The sequence below is a fragment of the Euleptes europaea genome, chromosome 10, assembly GCF_029931775.1.
Source record: "Euleptes europaea isolate rEulEur1 chromosome 10, rEulEur1.hap1, whole genome shotgun sequence".
NCBI classification, from domain to species: domain Eukaryota; kingdom Metazoa; phylum Chordata; class Lepidosauria; order Squamata; family Sphaerodactylidae; genus Euleptes; species Euleptes europaea.
The window spans coordinates 77,463,165-77,480,254 of NC_079321.1; the positions used below are offsets into that span (position 1 = coordinate 77,463,165).

The following is a 17,090-nucleotide window of genomic DNA, read 5'->3' on the forward strand; positions in this document are numbered from 1 at the left end:
TTATTGTAGTCAATAGGAAAACAAACCTACTAAACAATTATTGGGCTCACATTGGCAATGGGGAGCTATAAGATGACAATTGTTTCAGAAAAGAAATAACAAATTTACCATTTATAAACTGTATATAAACCTAGTTAATCCTGATGCAAATGTATATTGATGTGCTCACACTACTGAATTATGTTTTCATGTTCTTTTCCCATTGTGGTTGACATTTTGTCTTCAGGTGCTAAATCCCGCCCCTTCAAAGAACAAAGTTATCTCTGTGCTACCCACTGGAGTTGTATACTGTTTTCAGAATTCTTCTGGTTGTTTTTGGTTATAGTATTTTAAAAAGAGTATTTTGCTAACACTTGAATATATGTTTTTGCCTGTTACTGTTCTAGGTTTGTGGCTATAGAATCAGACTTCACTTTGATGAATACCCGGATTGTTATGATTTTTGGGTGAATGCTGATTCTTCTGACATTCACCCAGTTGGTTGGTGTGAGAAAACAGGACACAAGCTTCATCCACCAAAAGGTATTATTTTACCTATTAATTGTTAGGCATTTTCCTTTGCTTTGCATATATATAGTGAACAATATGCGGAAAGGGATTTGAGGCACACTAGTAGTAAATTGGTACGCATGTTACAAGTTCTAGTTGTGGAACAATTAAGAATATTCATTTTCTATTCATATTTTTTGTACTGAAAATTATTGAATTCTGAAACATTTGAAACACTAGTATCAATTTTATGATATTTGATTTTCAATATTCAGTTTTATGAGGACAGCAACTCCTTGAAAAGATGTGCAAATGGTGGGGAAGAGTGGAAGCTTTTACACCCACAAGCTGTTGTGTGCATATCATTCTGTATGCTACATTTCCTACAGCAAGTTGCTTCTTTCTTTTTTGTAATTTTGTTAACCAGCTCTTAATAGTATCAGCAGTTTTTGATGGTAATCAGTTAAAACAAGTCTCCAGATTTCCATACTTCGGCGTGATTTTTAACTCTAACCTTAACTGGAAACCCCATCTTAAATTTATAACCAAAAAAATTCAACCTTTGGTGGCAGCGATTTAACATTTCTTTTTCCATAAGGGAGGTAAATATATTCCAGGGGGATTACAAGTGTTTAACATGAAAATTATCCCACAGCTTTTATATGGTGCTTCAATATGGATTCTTCAGGTCAATGAGATTGTTGACCTCCCATTATGTCAGTTTTTGTGGCAAATTGCAGGGACCCCAAGATGTGTAGCTGGAGTAAGTTTAAGGTTAGAATTAGGCCAAGGTTCTATTGAAACGAAAGCATGGCTACAAGCCTTCAAACATAGATTAACAGTGCATTCTTGACCTCCAAGGACGAAAGTCCTCAGGAGGCCAGGAAGGGGCCACTTGCACCATGCAGGATAGCACAGCCGCCAGCAGGGAGGCCCAGATGCCAGTCTCCTGGCGCTGCTGCGGCAGTGCCGCCCTCTGATGTAAAGACTTGTGCCAGCATTCTGGGGGGCGTTCCAGCATCCCAGGGGGCGTTCCCGGGGTGTGCCAGGGGGGCAGAGCTGCCTGTAGGCAGCCTCCTGTCCCCTTTCACCCTGAGTATGCCATTGGGACAAACAGTGAGGCTGTGCCTGCTTTTTAGCATGCGCAGCCTCACTGTTTTCAATGGGCGAAAAGCCCCATTTAAAAAACACAAAGCCTCTAAAAGGCTTTTTTTGACATTTTGGCAGCTGGGAAATGGCTTTGGAGGCGAATCCGTCCCTGGCTACCGAAATCTCAGGAATGGACTGTAAAGGTCATATTTTCAATTGAAAAGGATGGCCTTATCTGCAAAGTAAAGACCAGTTCTGCTCCCGCTGGATGCAAGAAATTGATAAGAAATTATCAAACCTAAGGATATCTTATTAAGTATGGAAAAAGAGAATCTATATTAACCATCAATAATTATATTTAAAAAATTAGATAATTCCAGTGTGAGCACTTGTCCCATGACAATCCCATAAACAACATCCATAGACAAGTAGTCCAAAAGAGTTGATTTATTGGAAGATCCATAGGTTTACAGCAGCTAGAAGCAAGATGGCACTAATGAGAACTAAGAGCATGGTACAGGGTATATATGAAATCAAAAGCATTGGATGCCATGAGAACCTCCCTCCCCTTGAGGCAAGATTCACACAGAGTCCAGAGTCAAAACACAAGTTGGCAGTTTCTACAGCTGACCTTGGCCAGCACCTGCAGTAAGCATAACATCTTCAATCGGACCTTGCCTGGCAGTTCCTGTTCAGGTTAGGCCTGACATCCAGCTCTATAATGCATGCTTGGAGAGTATGTTCTACCCAATTTTGGGGTATCCTTCCATCTCTGCGAACCCCAGCTTATTTTAGCAACCTAACAGTCCCTTGTTACCACAGAGTTTTTATGCTCACTCGTTTGAACGCTGCTCCTTCGGTGGTGTTAAATGGAAGATACGATAACTTACCTTATTCAGATAGACTTTGTGTGATCTGAAGAGAGTTGACACACTGTTTCATGTGATGTTGGAATGTCCCCAATGCAATTCTTATCGTGATCAATGGATTACCCTATTTTACTTAAATTACCTGCCACCATAACAAAAGATAAAATAGTCCCCTTTTTGCTGGTGGATAGAGATCAAAGAACAACACTGGTGGTGGCCAAGTGTCTCTCCACCATATTTTGCTTAAAGAAATAAAGGCTCCCCATTTACTGCTCAAGACTTTTGGGTCATGGGAGCTTGAAAAAGAAAAGGAAAGTAGCAGCAGTACCCCATCTGTTTTTCCTTGTGCACACAATGGTTTCTTACCCAAACCAAGGAACCAGCCCTGGCTTTTCTCTGCTTCACTGAAATGGGAGCCAGAAGGCATCAGCTTTGTAGGCCTTGCAGGGAACACACATTGGGAAACAGCTGCCTCCACCATAGGAAGGTTCTCAGTTTGGAACCTCCTAATGTGATCTGTTCTCAACATTCCAGAAGCTCCCACAGGTTTAACAGAGTTGGGGCCGTGATCTATATACATTTTGCACAACTCAGGGCTTTGATTTAGGTGCAAAATTTGGTTTATTCAGAATTTTTTTCTCTTGATTGTTTATGAAATAACATTTGTAAGCTTAATAATTATAACAGGTTTTACTGTGTTCTGAAGAGTCAAATGCGAGTTTCAAATGTATAGCAATTCAGGTTTTTATGGAAATTAAGAACCACAAAATGTCTTTCTTTATGGCAGAATTTAGGATTTTAATATTGGGTATTGTGCAAGTCTTGTCCATAGTATAGCTATGCCAGTAGTTAATTATGATTAAAATATTTTCAGAAGGCTTTCCTCCTTGGTAATTACATATTTTAAAAGAAGAGTGACTAGGTAGTTGTCTAGTTACCATTACAATCATGTTTAAATAGATTTTTCTGTTTGTACGCATTTTATCGGCATTTGTCTTACTGAATAGGTGATGTTTAGTCGTGAATTATGAAGTAAGGCCTACAATTTTTTAAATGCCATAAACACTGTAAAAATGTAATTAAAAATATTTTTTGTGCATGACACAGGACATTTGATGGTATATGCTATGTTAGAAGCGATGCCCCTTCTCTTTAAAATCACCATGATGTCTGATGCAAGTTGTGTGGACATCATATAAAAACTTTTTTCTAAACTATTGTGTTATTTATAAACAAATATTTGCAGATTTAAGCAATTAATTGGAATTAATAAAACTCATCAATTAAAATTTCTTTAATTGGGTGGCAACCCTACAAGCTTTATATAGGTTGGTGTCATGGCATACATTTTTATGGATGAAGGTTATATAGGTTTTATCTTAGACTTCATTGCCCTGTTTTAAATTTTATTGTATAGATACCCAGCATATATATGATAGACACCAGGAACTGTAAAACATGAAGAAGAAAAATTGATAACACACAATATACAACATTTTTCTCAATCCAGCCTGCTTCAACAGCTTCTATAGAGCTATTGTCTGTGCATCTATGGATAGAACAAAACTTGGAATATTTTTTGTCATTGAATTTTGGAGACGGGAAACTCTTTCTGCAACTTGTTTTCCTTCAAAAATTATAAGGCAGGACAGACTTGCATCTTGTTAGCAGAGTTCATCATAGTTCATGAGTATGTGCTGACCGCAAATACTATGCATTTAATTGCTTTACTAGCTATAGTTCTTGAAGACAAGTAGGTATGATCATTGTTTTTGTTTCCACAGTGTCTAATGCATTCAGGATAAGCAACAGCTTTTGCATTCCAAGTTAGCATGGGACAGACGTCATATTCCAAAAGAAAAGGATTTTAAAGAAATATTTAATTCTAGGCTTGATGATTTGGCAGATAGCAAAAATGAATTGCAAAGCTGACAGGTGACTGTGATTGATATAATAGTGCCTCAAGTTCCATTAATATTTTAGCTTCCTTCTCATTCTCTTTCATGGGCTTCTCCAGGATATAAAGAAGATGAATTTAATTGGCACTCATATCTGAAGAAATGTAAGGCTCAAGCTGCCCCTAAAACCTTGTTTGAAAACCAAAATACAGTAAGTGTTCTGCGATTTCCTCTCTGCTGAGAGTTGTTTCTGTGTAATATACTGATTGTTGAAAATACAGTAGTTTCTTATCAGTATGTTTTTGGACCATTCAAGTCTAAAATGAGGGATGTAACCTCTTAAATAAAATAGCTGAAAAAGCGTTTGCACTTTCCCACGACTGACTCCCTGGCTGTTTGCTGTGGTACAATGACATCCCAATGAGCATTGAGACAGCACTTTCTTCCAGTAGTGACTTGGGTTAGTCATGCCATAAGCTCTGCTTTGTATGAACTTGGTAGCATTAGAATGTCAAGAAGATGTAGAAATAAACTGCAAGAGAAACATGGCTCAGAAAAGAGGCACTGCAATCCATAACAACCCTTCCAGAGGCTACACATAATACAGCAGGAACAGGCCTTAGGTGGATACAAAAAACTTTTGCCACACAGTGGCACGCAAACAGTTCTGTGTAGATCAGTTTTTCTCATCTAACAGCTCATTCCTGAGGTTGGGGGCCGAAAGGACTTAGGAGGCGTGAAGGAGCTTACGCCAGTGTTAGGGGCACTTGTGCCTTCCAGAAAGGGCCGGGTGACGGCGTATGTGAAGTTAGGCTGGTGGTGGGAGTTGGCTGCTGGCGGTGGCGCGAATGAAACAGGGCAAGGACAATGCCAGCGCCACAGAGGCAACCACCGTCCCCTGAAGGGGCATTCCTGTGGGCGTTCCAAGCATTAGGAGCATTCCAAAGTGGTTTTGGCCAAGGAACGGCCACTTTTGATGGCGCAGTTACGCCAGGTATTAACTCCATGCAGTGGAGCTCCATGCAGTCTCCCCCCACAACCAGACCAGTCACCCAACGAGAGCCTCACCTACCTCGCCCTGGCAGCTGTGGAATTCGACTAGGTGGCCTGCCAATGGTGGAAGGCAGGAAGTGGAAGCGCCCCCGGGGGGAGTGATCTGGCTGGCCAGGAAATCCTTCAAAAGTGGCACTTTGAGCCAGTCCTTCATCTGACAGGTAAGCCTTGTGCGGGGCGGCATGCTCCCGGACAGCTCCCTGAGGTGGGGACTTTGCAGTTTTTCCCCTCTCAACCCCTTCTCAAGGAGAACTTGGCCTGGGCCTCCCCTGGATACCAGGGGACGACGGTCTAATGCTCAAGTCTCCCTGGCTATGGATCGGTGAGCTCACTCTGGTGATGGGAGCCATGGGGGAGGCTGTAAGCCCTTGGCCCAATCTGAACCAAAAACCACATCAGAGACAGTCAGGTCCAAAGAAGCTGGTTTTTACTGGTCAAAATAGGTTAACAGCGCATAAAGGAAAAGCTGACAGCAATGGCTTTTGCTGGCTTGAACTTGGTAATATAAAAGCATGAAAAAAAGCAAGAGATTACAGAACACAACAGCGCTGTGGTTCACACAGCTTCAAAGGCATTTAAGTATGCATAACAGTCCTTGAGTCTGATCAGGGTTTGCTGGGAATTTCTAGCGGTTGCAGCAGTCCCGGGGGCTTGCCTTGAGATCGTTTGACCGTGGCACAAATAGGGCAGCTACGAATGAAGGAGTCCACATCAGAACGCATCCCCCCCCCCCCAAAACTGTCTGCGCAATAAGTGAAGGGTTTTCAGGAACCCAAAGTGCCCTGCAGTTTTAGCTCCATGGGCCAACTGCAGGACTTCTCTTCGAAGTAATTTCGGCAAGTATAACTTCGAGTCTTTGTACCAGTAACCACCTTGTTCAAGCAAACCTTGGGGTAGGGTCTGGGCAGTGCGTTCGGCTACGCACTGAGCACGAAGGGAGTCCAAGAAGGAGTTGGATAGGATCACTCCCCCCCTCCCGCAGAAGAGGGCGGATCGGGAGTTGGTGGCGATTGGGGGGGGGGAACTGGCTGCTGCGGGGCGCCGGGTATAGGCGGCGCAAGAGGAGCCGGCGAGGGAGACGGCTGGTCAGTGTTGGATGTTCTGTCGGCTACTGTGCGGTTTCCAGGTTGGGGCCGAGTTTGGGATCGGGTCTGCACGGCCAGTACGGGCAGGGCCCCTCTGTGCGCAGGGGTGAATAAAGAGTCTGTCGGCCGATCAAGTTTTACTGGGTATTGAGGCAACCTGGATAGGGCATCAGCGAGCACGTTATGTTTCCCAGGCACATGTTTAAGAACAAAACGAAATTGAGCAAAGAAGTCCGCCCAACGCTGTTGCTTTGCGGACAACTTATGGGTCCCCGTGAGGGCAGCTAGATTTTTGTGATCGTTCCAGACTTCAAAGGGGACCCTGGATCCCTCCAGGAATTGTCTCCACAGAGTAAGGGCATGGTGGACGGCTGATGCCTCCTTTTCCCAAATGGGCCAGTTTAATTGGGCATGCGCAAACTTTTTCGAGAAGTAGGCACAGGGGTGAAGGAGACCGTCCGGTCCTCTCTGGAGAAGGGCCCCCCCATGGCTACGTCGGACGCATCGACTTGTACAATAAACATTTGGTTCGGATCTGGGTGCTGCAGGACAGGTTCAGAAGTGAAAAGCCGTTTGAGGGCTACAAAGGCGGATTGGCATTGATCAGTCCACAGTATTTTGGCAGAGGGCAACGTTGCAGAAATCCCTTTACCCTTTGTTTTCAGGAGGTCAGTGATTGGCAACGCCACTTGAGCAAAGTTGGGAATGAAACCACGGTAGAAATTAGCAAAGCCCAGAAATTGCTGCACTTGCTTGCGGGTGGAGGGAGGAGTCTAGTCAAGAACCGATTGGACTTTAGCGGGGCCCATGCTAAGGCCACGATGTAAGATTACGTACCCCAAGAAAGTCACTTTTTCCTGGTGAAATTCACATTTAGATAGCTTTGCATAGAGCTGGTGGTCACGCAGACGTTGCAAAACTTCTCTGACTAGAGCAACATGCTCTTCCATGGTTTTTGAATAAATGAGGATGTCATCCAGATAAACTACCCGCCGCGATAAAGTAAATCATGGAGGATTTCGTTAATGAGTTGCATGAAGACCCACAGGGCCCCCTTTAACCCGAAAGGCATCACAAGAAATTCATACATTCCAAAACAGCTAGAGAAGGCAGTGAGGGGTTCGTCCCCCTCACGGATACGGACTCGGTAATAAGCTTCCACTAAGTCTAATTTGGAGAAAACACGTCCCTCTTGCAATTGTCCCAAAATGTCTGAAATCAACGGAATGGGGTAGGCGTTGACCTGGGTAACTGCGTTAAGTTTGCGGAAGTCAATGCATAAACGCAGGTCACCCTCCTTCTTCCGGACAAAGAATGCAGGGGCTGAGTTGGGAGCGTTCGATTGCCGAATGAACCCTCAAGCAAGATTTTTATCCAAAAAGTCACGTAACACAGTGCGTTCGGAAGCGCTCATAGGGTAAATCTTGCTCTTAGTCAATGTGCAGTCTTTTACCACCTCAATTGCACAGTCTGTGGTACGGTGGGGGGCAAAGCATCGCATTCTTTAATATCAAAAACATCCGCAAAGTCTCTGTATACTTTGGGCAAAGGTGTCGGTGATGAAGCATCGGAGGTTAACGCCGGAGCGGGTGGAGGCACCACCGCAGCTTCAAGACGGTGCTGGTCGCACTTGGGATTGGCAAAAGTAATAGTGTCAGTTTCCCAGTCTATGTAGGGACTATGACCTTTGAGCCAATTAATCCCTAGAACAACTTCGAATCGAATGGGGGCTATGGTAAAGTCTATTTGTTCCCAATGAGAACCAATACCCATCGCTACTCCCCGTGTGGGATGGTCGACTGGCCCCCCCTTAAAATGGCTTCCATCCATCTGGGCAAATTGGACGGAAGCTGGCAGAGCCTCGGACTTTGAGGGCTGCAAACGTGGCCTCACTAATTAAAGTGCGGCCACAGCCAGAGTCTATAAGTGCCTTGACAGGCAATTGGGGACCCCCTTTATAGTGTTGCAACACTGTGTCCACATAAACAGTGGTTTCCACTTCACTCACCTTGACAGGAGCTTTGGGTTTAGCAGGAGGTTCTGCAGGGGTCTGTGGAGACGCTCCACTCACCACAGACCGTATCCGTTTTTTGACAGGTCAAGAGGGGTTTCCAGGTTTGAAGCTGGAGAATTCCATTGATAATCCTCGTCAGAAGAAGGAGAGTTGTCCCCCATTGGGGCACTTGTAATCCGGGACCCTGTGGGGTTGTTTGGTGCAGGAAGGTTAGCCGATTCCTCAACGTGAAGTTTAGAGGGTGTGGGTCGTCCCGGCGCTGCGCTGTGGGTGGCCGTGGTGCCTCTGCGTTGAGGTCTCCCTCGAGCTTGGGGTGGCATGCTGGGGCGAGTGGTCTCCGGGCGCTGAGGACAAGCCGCTGCAAAGTGGCCCAAGTCCCCGCAAACGAGGCAAGCCCCCCTCTGGAATCTTGTTTCGCGATCCAGAGGGGGCCGCGTAGGTTTTCGTTGGCTGGAAAGCGGCGCTTTCGAGGGGGGGTTTTGGGAGCCCTTCTTCCTGTTCCGTTGTCGGACCAGGAAAATGAAACGTTGGCGGCTTTCTACCTCCTCAGCTAGCAAAATCCAATCTTCCAGGGTCTCGGGATCACCCTGCATATACGACCAGTTTAGAATGTCGGGGTGCAATGCTTCCCTGAAATAATGAATAAGGGTAGCCTCTGGCCAGTCCACAATCTTACTGGCCAGTCTCTGGAACTCATCTGCAAATTCCCGAACTGGAGAGGATCCCTGTCTGAGTTGTAACAGTTCTGCTTTGGCTCGTTCTCCCATAAAGGGGTCCTCAAACTGTCTCCGCAAAGCAAACATAAAATTGTTGAGGGAGCGGATAGATCGGGACCTAGTGTCAAATTGGAGGACCATCCAGTCAGCTGCTTTCCCTGTCAATAAAGAGGCTACGAAACAAACTTGGCTATCCTCTGTGGGAAAGTATTGACCTTGTTCTCTCATGTAACCGTCCACTTGATGTAGAAAACAGGGCAGAGTCTCGAGCGAACCATCGTAGGTTGTTTTCAGCCGAGGCTGCTTCCATTGGCCGGGCATGGGCTGTCCCGGTTGCACGGGTGCCCCGGGAATTGGCACAACTGGGGCTCCAGGGACTGGCAGTTGACCGGGTGGCAGAGCCGGTACAACCGGGGCTCCAGGGACTAGCGGTTGAAGGGGCAGCTGAGCCGGTGAGTGAGCTGGTGCTGCTGGGCCAGGGAGAACGGGTTGTGCTGGGACCGGTTGGGCCAGAGTTGTCAGTGCCTGCTGCAAGCGCTCATTTTCACGGAACAAGTGTTCCATCTGGTCCTGGAGGTGGTCTACACGATCGTTCAACTCCCGGTTGTGGGCTCGCAAGAGGTGCACCTCTTCCTCAGGACCCCCTGTACGACGAGTTCGACTGGTCCGCAGACCGGTGGCTCAATGGGAACCGTCCCCATACAGATCCTCTTCATCAGAGTTGTCCGAACCCTGAAGACGTTCTGCCAGGCGACGCGCGTGATGGATAGAGCGGGTCGGAGCTAAGACTGGAGCAAACGTTGAACCCAACGAGGGGCCGGTCCGCACGGTGTCTTTGGGGCGTACGTCCGCTTGCGCTCGTTCGGCAGCCAACTGCTGTGCCCTTGCCCGTTCGGCCTGAGCCTTGTCCGCCGCTTCTGCTGCCTGTTTGTCCGCGAGAGCCTGGGCAGCTTCGAGCTTCAGGGCGGCGGACGCAGTAACAATTGGCAGAAGCTCCTGTTCCAAAAGGGCGAGGAGCGGTTTAGACTCCCCACCCAGCAGCGGTTGAACCTAGACCGCTAGTGCGGGTGCCCCAGCCCCGAAAGTCGGGGTCAACAACTGTGCTAGATCGGCTACCGTGGTATCTAGAGGTAGTCCCACAAACTGTAACGCCATTTGGACAGCAGTCTGTTGTGCCTCTGCCAGACATGTGGCCGCATCTGGCACCAGTGAAGCACCTTCCGGCACCGGTCCCGCCATGGCTCGGGATACGGCAGGGCGGATTGGGGACACTGTCAAAGGTCGTTGTTGAGCCTCCTGCAAAGTTAACCTCGCCAACAAGCGGGTTAAGGTGACCAGGTCATCCTGGGCAGCATGTATTTCTTCCAGAAGCCCGTCCAGGATCACAAGGTCGTGGTAGGCACTCTGATCCGAGTCCTCGGAAGTCCAAGGTTGAGCAGCGGCTACTGATTGCCACTGGCTTCGAATAAGTTCCACTAGGCAGTTGATTTCCGCATCAGTCCGTATTGCTTCCAATAGCACATCCCGCAAGAGGGTAGGGTCGTCAGGGCAAGTCGACGACCCCAGCTGCAGGGCCCAGTGGTCCAAGTCCTCCAGGATCTCACTAGGTAGGTCGTAGGAATAAAGAAGGAGATTGCTGTCACAATGTAAGCCCTTGGCCCAATCTGAACCAAAAACCACATCAGAGACAGGTCCAAAGAAGCTGGTTTTTACTGGTCAAAATAGGTTAACAGAGCATAAAGGAAAAGGTGACAGCAATGGCTTTTGCTGGCTTGAACTTGGTAATATAAAAGCATGAAAAAAAGCAAGAGATTACAGAACACAAACAGCGCTGTGGTTCACACGGCTTCAAAGGCATTTAGGTATGCATAACAGTCCTTGAGTCTGATCAGCGAGAAAACGAAAGCAACTGAGATACAGGCCTGACAGAGGCACCCATCTCCACAGATTAAGGGGGAGCTCTGACAAGCCCTATGGAGAGAGCCACAACAGAGCTCTTAGGTGTCACCTCTCAGCGCAATATGTTTGTGTGTTTTCCAGATGGCAGTCAGGCTGTCAAGGAGGCATTGACTGTCATGTAGGGAATGTTTGTGCTCAGGATCATATGTTCAGATCTCAGTTATCTAGTCTGACAGCAGTCAAATGCTATAAAGTGCTGAGTAAGGGAAGTTGCCAATTATACAATTAAGGGCTGATGTAAGCACTAATTGAGTCTGTATTGTGATTGACTGTATACATGTATTTAAGAAGTGTACATATGTAAGATTTAACTCTGTAGAGTTGGTGTTCACAAGGCTAGTTACTCCGTCGGATTTGGTTCTTTGTACTGTAAATAAGTACTCACTGGTTTGCACCTAATTGCGTGTGAGCTTCTGCTATCTCATGAATATAGACACGCCTGGGGTAAAATCTTCTGCTGATGTCAGGGTTATGGCCCCAGGTCTACTTGTGAGTAACAGAGCTCGGTGAGCGAAGTGAGTGTGCTGCTGTGTCCCAGAAGGAGCTGCAGAACTGAAGGTTTCGTATTTCAGCAAAGCTCGGGAAAAACAGCAGACGCTGCCTGGAAATGGCTCAACCAGGAGAAGTGTTGCCGATGGAGAAGCTAAACTCCTCTAATTATGCGGTTTGGTCGGTCCGCATGGAACATTATCTTAAAAGAGAGGAGCTGTGGACGATAACTGAAAGCCGACCGAAGACTCCTGAGGAGGAAAAGGCTGACACCAAAGCGCTGGCTGCTATTGTGTTAACAGTGGATGACTCACAACTCGGATATGTAGCTGAAAAAAGTTCTGCTCGAGACGCTTGGAAAGCTTTAAAAGCTGTCTATCAGTGAGACTCGGCTGGGTCGATGCTGTCTTTAACCAAGAGACTTTACAGAACTGTTCAGCAGCCTGGTCAGCCTGTGGCAGATCACATAAATCGTCTGGCTGGCATTTACCGTGACTTGGAATTACGTGCAATGAATTTTGAGGAGGCTGATAAGGTTTTCCTGTTGCTGAGTTCACTGGAACCAAGCTTTGATGTGCCCGTGACCTCCCTGGAGACGTGTGATTTTGGCAAGTTAACCTGGGAGTATATAACGGGTCTATTGATGGACCATTCTCTTCGCCAGAAAGAGGCTGCGGTTTCTCATCAGACCATCCAGCAGGGAGCCTGTGGAAGCAAGCAAGCTGCAGCTGAGGAGGAGTCCAGCAAGCAGCACCTCCCCCAACCATTGCTGGAAAAAGCCTTGGGAGTATGCAGGTGTTATGCCTGTGGATCGTCAACCCATCTTCGTTATGACTGCCCAGAGAGGAGAAAGAAGGGAGGCAGAGGGAAAGTACCAGCCAAGTCTTTTCACCAAGTCTCCTTAGTGCAGCTCGCAGAGTCCCCCAAATCTTCTGTGGACTGGTTAGTTGATAGTGGGGCATCTCAATATTTTTGCAACATTGAAGACTGTCTGGAAGACGTCCCCCCTGTGTCTACAAGGCAAGTATGTATGGCGGATGGACACAGGTTACCTGTCTCTTGTCAGGCCAAACTAACTTTTGGGGCTCTTAAACACACTTTTGAGAATGTTTTGTGTGTACAGGGTCTTGAGAATAAGTTGCTTAGTGTTTCCTCTTTAACACAAGCAGGTTTTGAAGTTAAATTCAACAAAAATGAATGTTTAATATTAAAAATGGTGTAAAAATGCTTAGGGGTGTGAAGAAAAATAATGTGTAAAAGGTTATTAATGAATGTGATCATGCTAAGAATGTGGACACTGTAAATATTCATCACAACTGTATTCATTTGTTACATAGACGTTTAGGACATGTGGCATTTTCCACAATAAAGAAAACTCTAGACATTCTTGGAGATACTTGTAGTGTTAGTCAATGTTCTCTGTATCTTAATTGCCAAATATGCAGAGAGACAAAAGCGAAGGCATATACAATACTAAAAAAAAGTAACACTGCCACCAAACAGCCTTTTGAATTCGTGCATTCAAATGTTGTAGGAAACTTTCCAGAAAGTATATCAGGGAATAGATTTTTTTGATTCTGGTCGATGATTGTACAAAATTTTACTGGGTGTTTCCCATGAAATACAAGTCCCAGGTGTTTCAAACAATGAAATACTGGGTAGCAAGGGTGGAACGTCAATTTAATACCTCAGTCTGTAGCTTCCAGACAGACAGAGGGGGGGAATTTATGTTCAATTAGTTTAAAAGCTGGTTACAAAAAAAGGGCATACAACACCGTCTTGCAAACCCAGGTATTCCACAAGAGAATTCTGTGGCTGAGCGTCATGCAGGCATTTTGCAAAACATCATGAGCAGTCTTCTTGCTGATGCTAAATTGAAAATTAGCTATTGGGCAGAAGCTGTAAAGGTGGCATTCTACATTGCCAACAGAGTGTATTCTGAAGGTTGTCAAGAGATACCTTACCAATTGCTCTATAACAGAAAACCATCACTGAGGCATTTGAGAGTCTGGGGAAGGACCAGTTGGGTCAGCATTCCTGTCTCCAAACGAAGGAAAGGAGGCAAACGATCAAAGAAGTTATTGTTTCTGGGTTATGAAACAGGTACCAAAATTTATAGATTCTCTAATCCTAATAATACGATCACCTTTAGCCGTTCAGCTAGTATAAATAAGAATGAAGGCTGGGAAAGGGTTCATGGTGAAACAAAGGAAATTGCTTTAGTTCCTTTAACATCTGATGTGCCTGTAAAACAGCAAACAACTGCTAGTCCTAAGCAGGAAGGCTTTGAAACACAGCCAGAGGAAGATAATCAGACAGAGACACAACCTAGAAGATCCAATCGTTGCAATAAGGGAGTACCGCCAGCTAGATTAGGGATTGTTGATGAAACACATCTATGTTGTCATGTGTACGAACCTGAAACATATGATGAGGTACTCATTCTTGACCAAAGTGAGAAGGAGGTGTGGCAAGCAGCAATGCAAAAAGAATATGAGTTCTTGCTAGAACATAAAGTGTTCAAGCCAGTAACTTTACCTCTAGGAGAAAAACCATTGAGTTGTAGATGGGTTTATAAAGTGAAACAAGCTGAAAATAATGTTGTAAAATACAAAGCTCGCCTTATATGTAGAGGTTTTGATCAGAAAAAAGATATCCATTACGATGACATCTTTGCACCAACAGTCAAAGATGAAATGGTAAAACTTGCATTTGCCATTACCAGTTTGAAAAAATTAAAAGCATACCATTATGATGTAGAAACACCTAAATGCACCTCTCAAAGAAAATCTGTTTATGAACCAAATACTAGGGTTTCCTTTGAAGGAACCAAGTCAGGTACTCAAACTACAACGTGCTCTTTATGGACTCCACCAAAGTGCCCATAATTGGAATGAATGTCTTGATAAGGAAATAAAACAAATAGGTTTTACTCAAACCAAAGCAGATCCTTGTTTGTATGTGAAAAAGAATGGCAACGAACTGTCTGTACTTGTAGTTTTTGTTGATGATTTGTGTCTCATGGTGCAAGATGAATCAGAGGTTGCATGGTTTCAGCAAAAGCTGGGCAACAGATTCAAACTAAAACAATTAGGTCCTGTCAAAAGTTACTTGGGTCTAGAAGTGACAAGGTCTGAAGATGGTGTATATTCTTTAACTCAAAAGGCAAAAATAACACAACTGTTGCAAAAGTTTAAAATGACTGAAGCAAATGTAGTTAGCAATCCTATGACATCACAATATGCAAAAGAACCTGAGGAGCCAGTGTTTGAACATAAACAATTATACCAATCTTTAGTTGGATGTTTACTGTACATCTTAAAATGGACCAGGCCCGATATAACTATGGCAGTCCATATGTTGAGTAAACAAAATGTGGAACCAAAAGAAAGAGATTGGAAGGCTGCAAAACGTGTGCTCAGGCATCTTAAGGGTGCAATAAATTTTGAGCTAAGGTTAGATGCAGGCGATGGTATACTTAAAGCTTACGCAGATGCCAGTTGGGGGGATAGAGAATTTGCAAGGTCCACCACTGGGTATGTAATTTACTATGGAAATGCACCAATACATTGGAAAGCTGTAAAACAGAAATTTGTGTCATTGTCAACATGTGAAGCTGAATATGCTGCTATCAGCAGTGTCTCTACTCAGATTGAATGGTTCTGTTTTCTACTAGAAGGACTGTATATGCCTGTAACTGAACCTGTAACTGTGAAATGTGACAATGCAGCTGCTAAACATTGTAGTAACGGAAACTGTTTTTCAAATAAAAGTAAACACATAACAAACAGGTACAATAATGTGATGGATGCAATTCAAAGAAAACTAATAACAATTGTAAAGTGTAATTCAACTGATAATGTAGCAGATCTATTTACCAAATGTTTTGACAAGACAAGATTTGAGCAGTTAACTAACATGATCCTTCTAACAACATTAGAAGGAGTGTCATGTAGGGAATGTTTGTGCTCAGGATCATATGTTCAGATCTCAGTGATCTAGTCTGACAGCTGTCAAATTCTGTAAAGTGCTGAGTAAGGGAAGTTGCCAATTATACAATTAAGGGCTGATGTAAGCACTAATTGAGTCTGTATTGTGATTGGCTGCATACATGTATTTAAGAAGTGTACATATGTAAGATTTAACTCTGTAGAGTTGGTGTTCACAAGGCTAGTTACTCTGTCGGATTTGGTTCTTTGTACTGTAAATACTCACTGGTTTGCACCTAATTGTGTATGAGCTTCTGCTATCTCATGAGTCTAGACACGCCTGGGGTAAAATCTTCTGCTGATGTCATTGACACCATCGGAGCAGAGGCAATGATGACAGAGGTCCCTTCCTGTGCCCTCGGCGTGTGCTGATCCCTCATGGCACTCTTGGGGTTCGACGGTGGTGTCCATCCAGTGGCCACCCCAGTTAACCTTGCAGTGCCCCAGCTGCCATGGCCAGTCTGAGGACGCTGCTCTTGGGGGCTACCTATTTTCCCAGATGCGCAGCCAAGGCCAGCCCCAGGACCTCTTGTCTTCCTCAGCCGGCAGCCCTGGAAGGTCCCGAGGCCGGGCCATTGCCTGGTGGGGCAATGCTCACACTCTCCTTTGTTGTTCCAGAGACCACTCTTTGCCGACTCGGAGCCCCGGCAGCAAGCCTCCTGCCAACTCGGCCACTGTATCAGGGAGGATGCTCCAGACCCGGTGCCAGGGTGCCACCACCTCGACAGATTGGCGGCTTGGCTCGAGGAATCCTCCATCTTCCACCAGTGAGGTGGCCCCACCCAACAGAGCTCCCCCTGTTCTGATTCGATTGCTCTGGATGAGGAGGTGTCTCACCCGTAACACCTCTCACAGACAGGAATCCGTGCGGGGAGGCCATCTACGGCTTCATGGACTTCCAGGGCAGCAGCAGTGCCACAGCTGCATGTTTCTGCCCTGCACCTTTATTGACTGCCAAGTCCCACTCCGCCTTGTGGAACCGGCAGGCCCTCGACAGTAGCCTAATAAAGTTTCACTCTGAACTCGTGTCCATTTCTGTCTGTCGGGATGGGGGTTCAGGGATCGAGAGGTGAGACAGCCCCTCGGAGATGGCAAGGTTGGGGCAACATGCGCCACTTGAGTGCTTGGTGGGCCCCCTGGGGATGGGTGGGCTGCGGGCCTTGTGAGGAGCTTCCAGTCCTCACTGTGGGTCTGGGGGCAAGTCCCATGACAATCCAAGGTGGTCACGGCAATGAGACCACTGCAGGTTGGTGAGAGCAGGGCGAGGGAGAGACGCTGGGAACCCATGGGAGGTGCGCCCAGAAAGCTCAACCCAACTGTTACTTCAGGTGCTGGACACTCATTTGTATGCTACCACAGACTGCTTTCGGATCGCTGGGCCAGCCAGCCCTGGCCACTCACAGCCGCCTTAACGGCCCAGGATGGCCAATGGGAGGAGGT

General features: G+C 45.9%; 1 protein-coding gene across 1 annotated transcript in view; it reads left to right on the forward strand.

Moving 5' to 3' along the window:
• L3MBTL3 (L3MBTL histone methyl-lysine binding protein 3) overlaps positions 1-17,090 on the forward strand; it is a 137,474-nt gene that overhangs the window by 23,698 nt on the left and 96,686 nt on the right. Inside the window, exons 8-9 of the mRNA XM_056856280.1 lie at positions 387-522; positions 4,465-4,556. Of these exons, the coding sequence (XP_056712258.1) occupies positions 387-522; positions 4,465-4,556 (228 nt within the window). The remainder of the gene's footprint in view (positions 1-386; positions 523-4,464; positions 4,557-17,090) is intronic.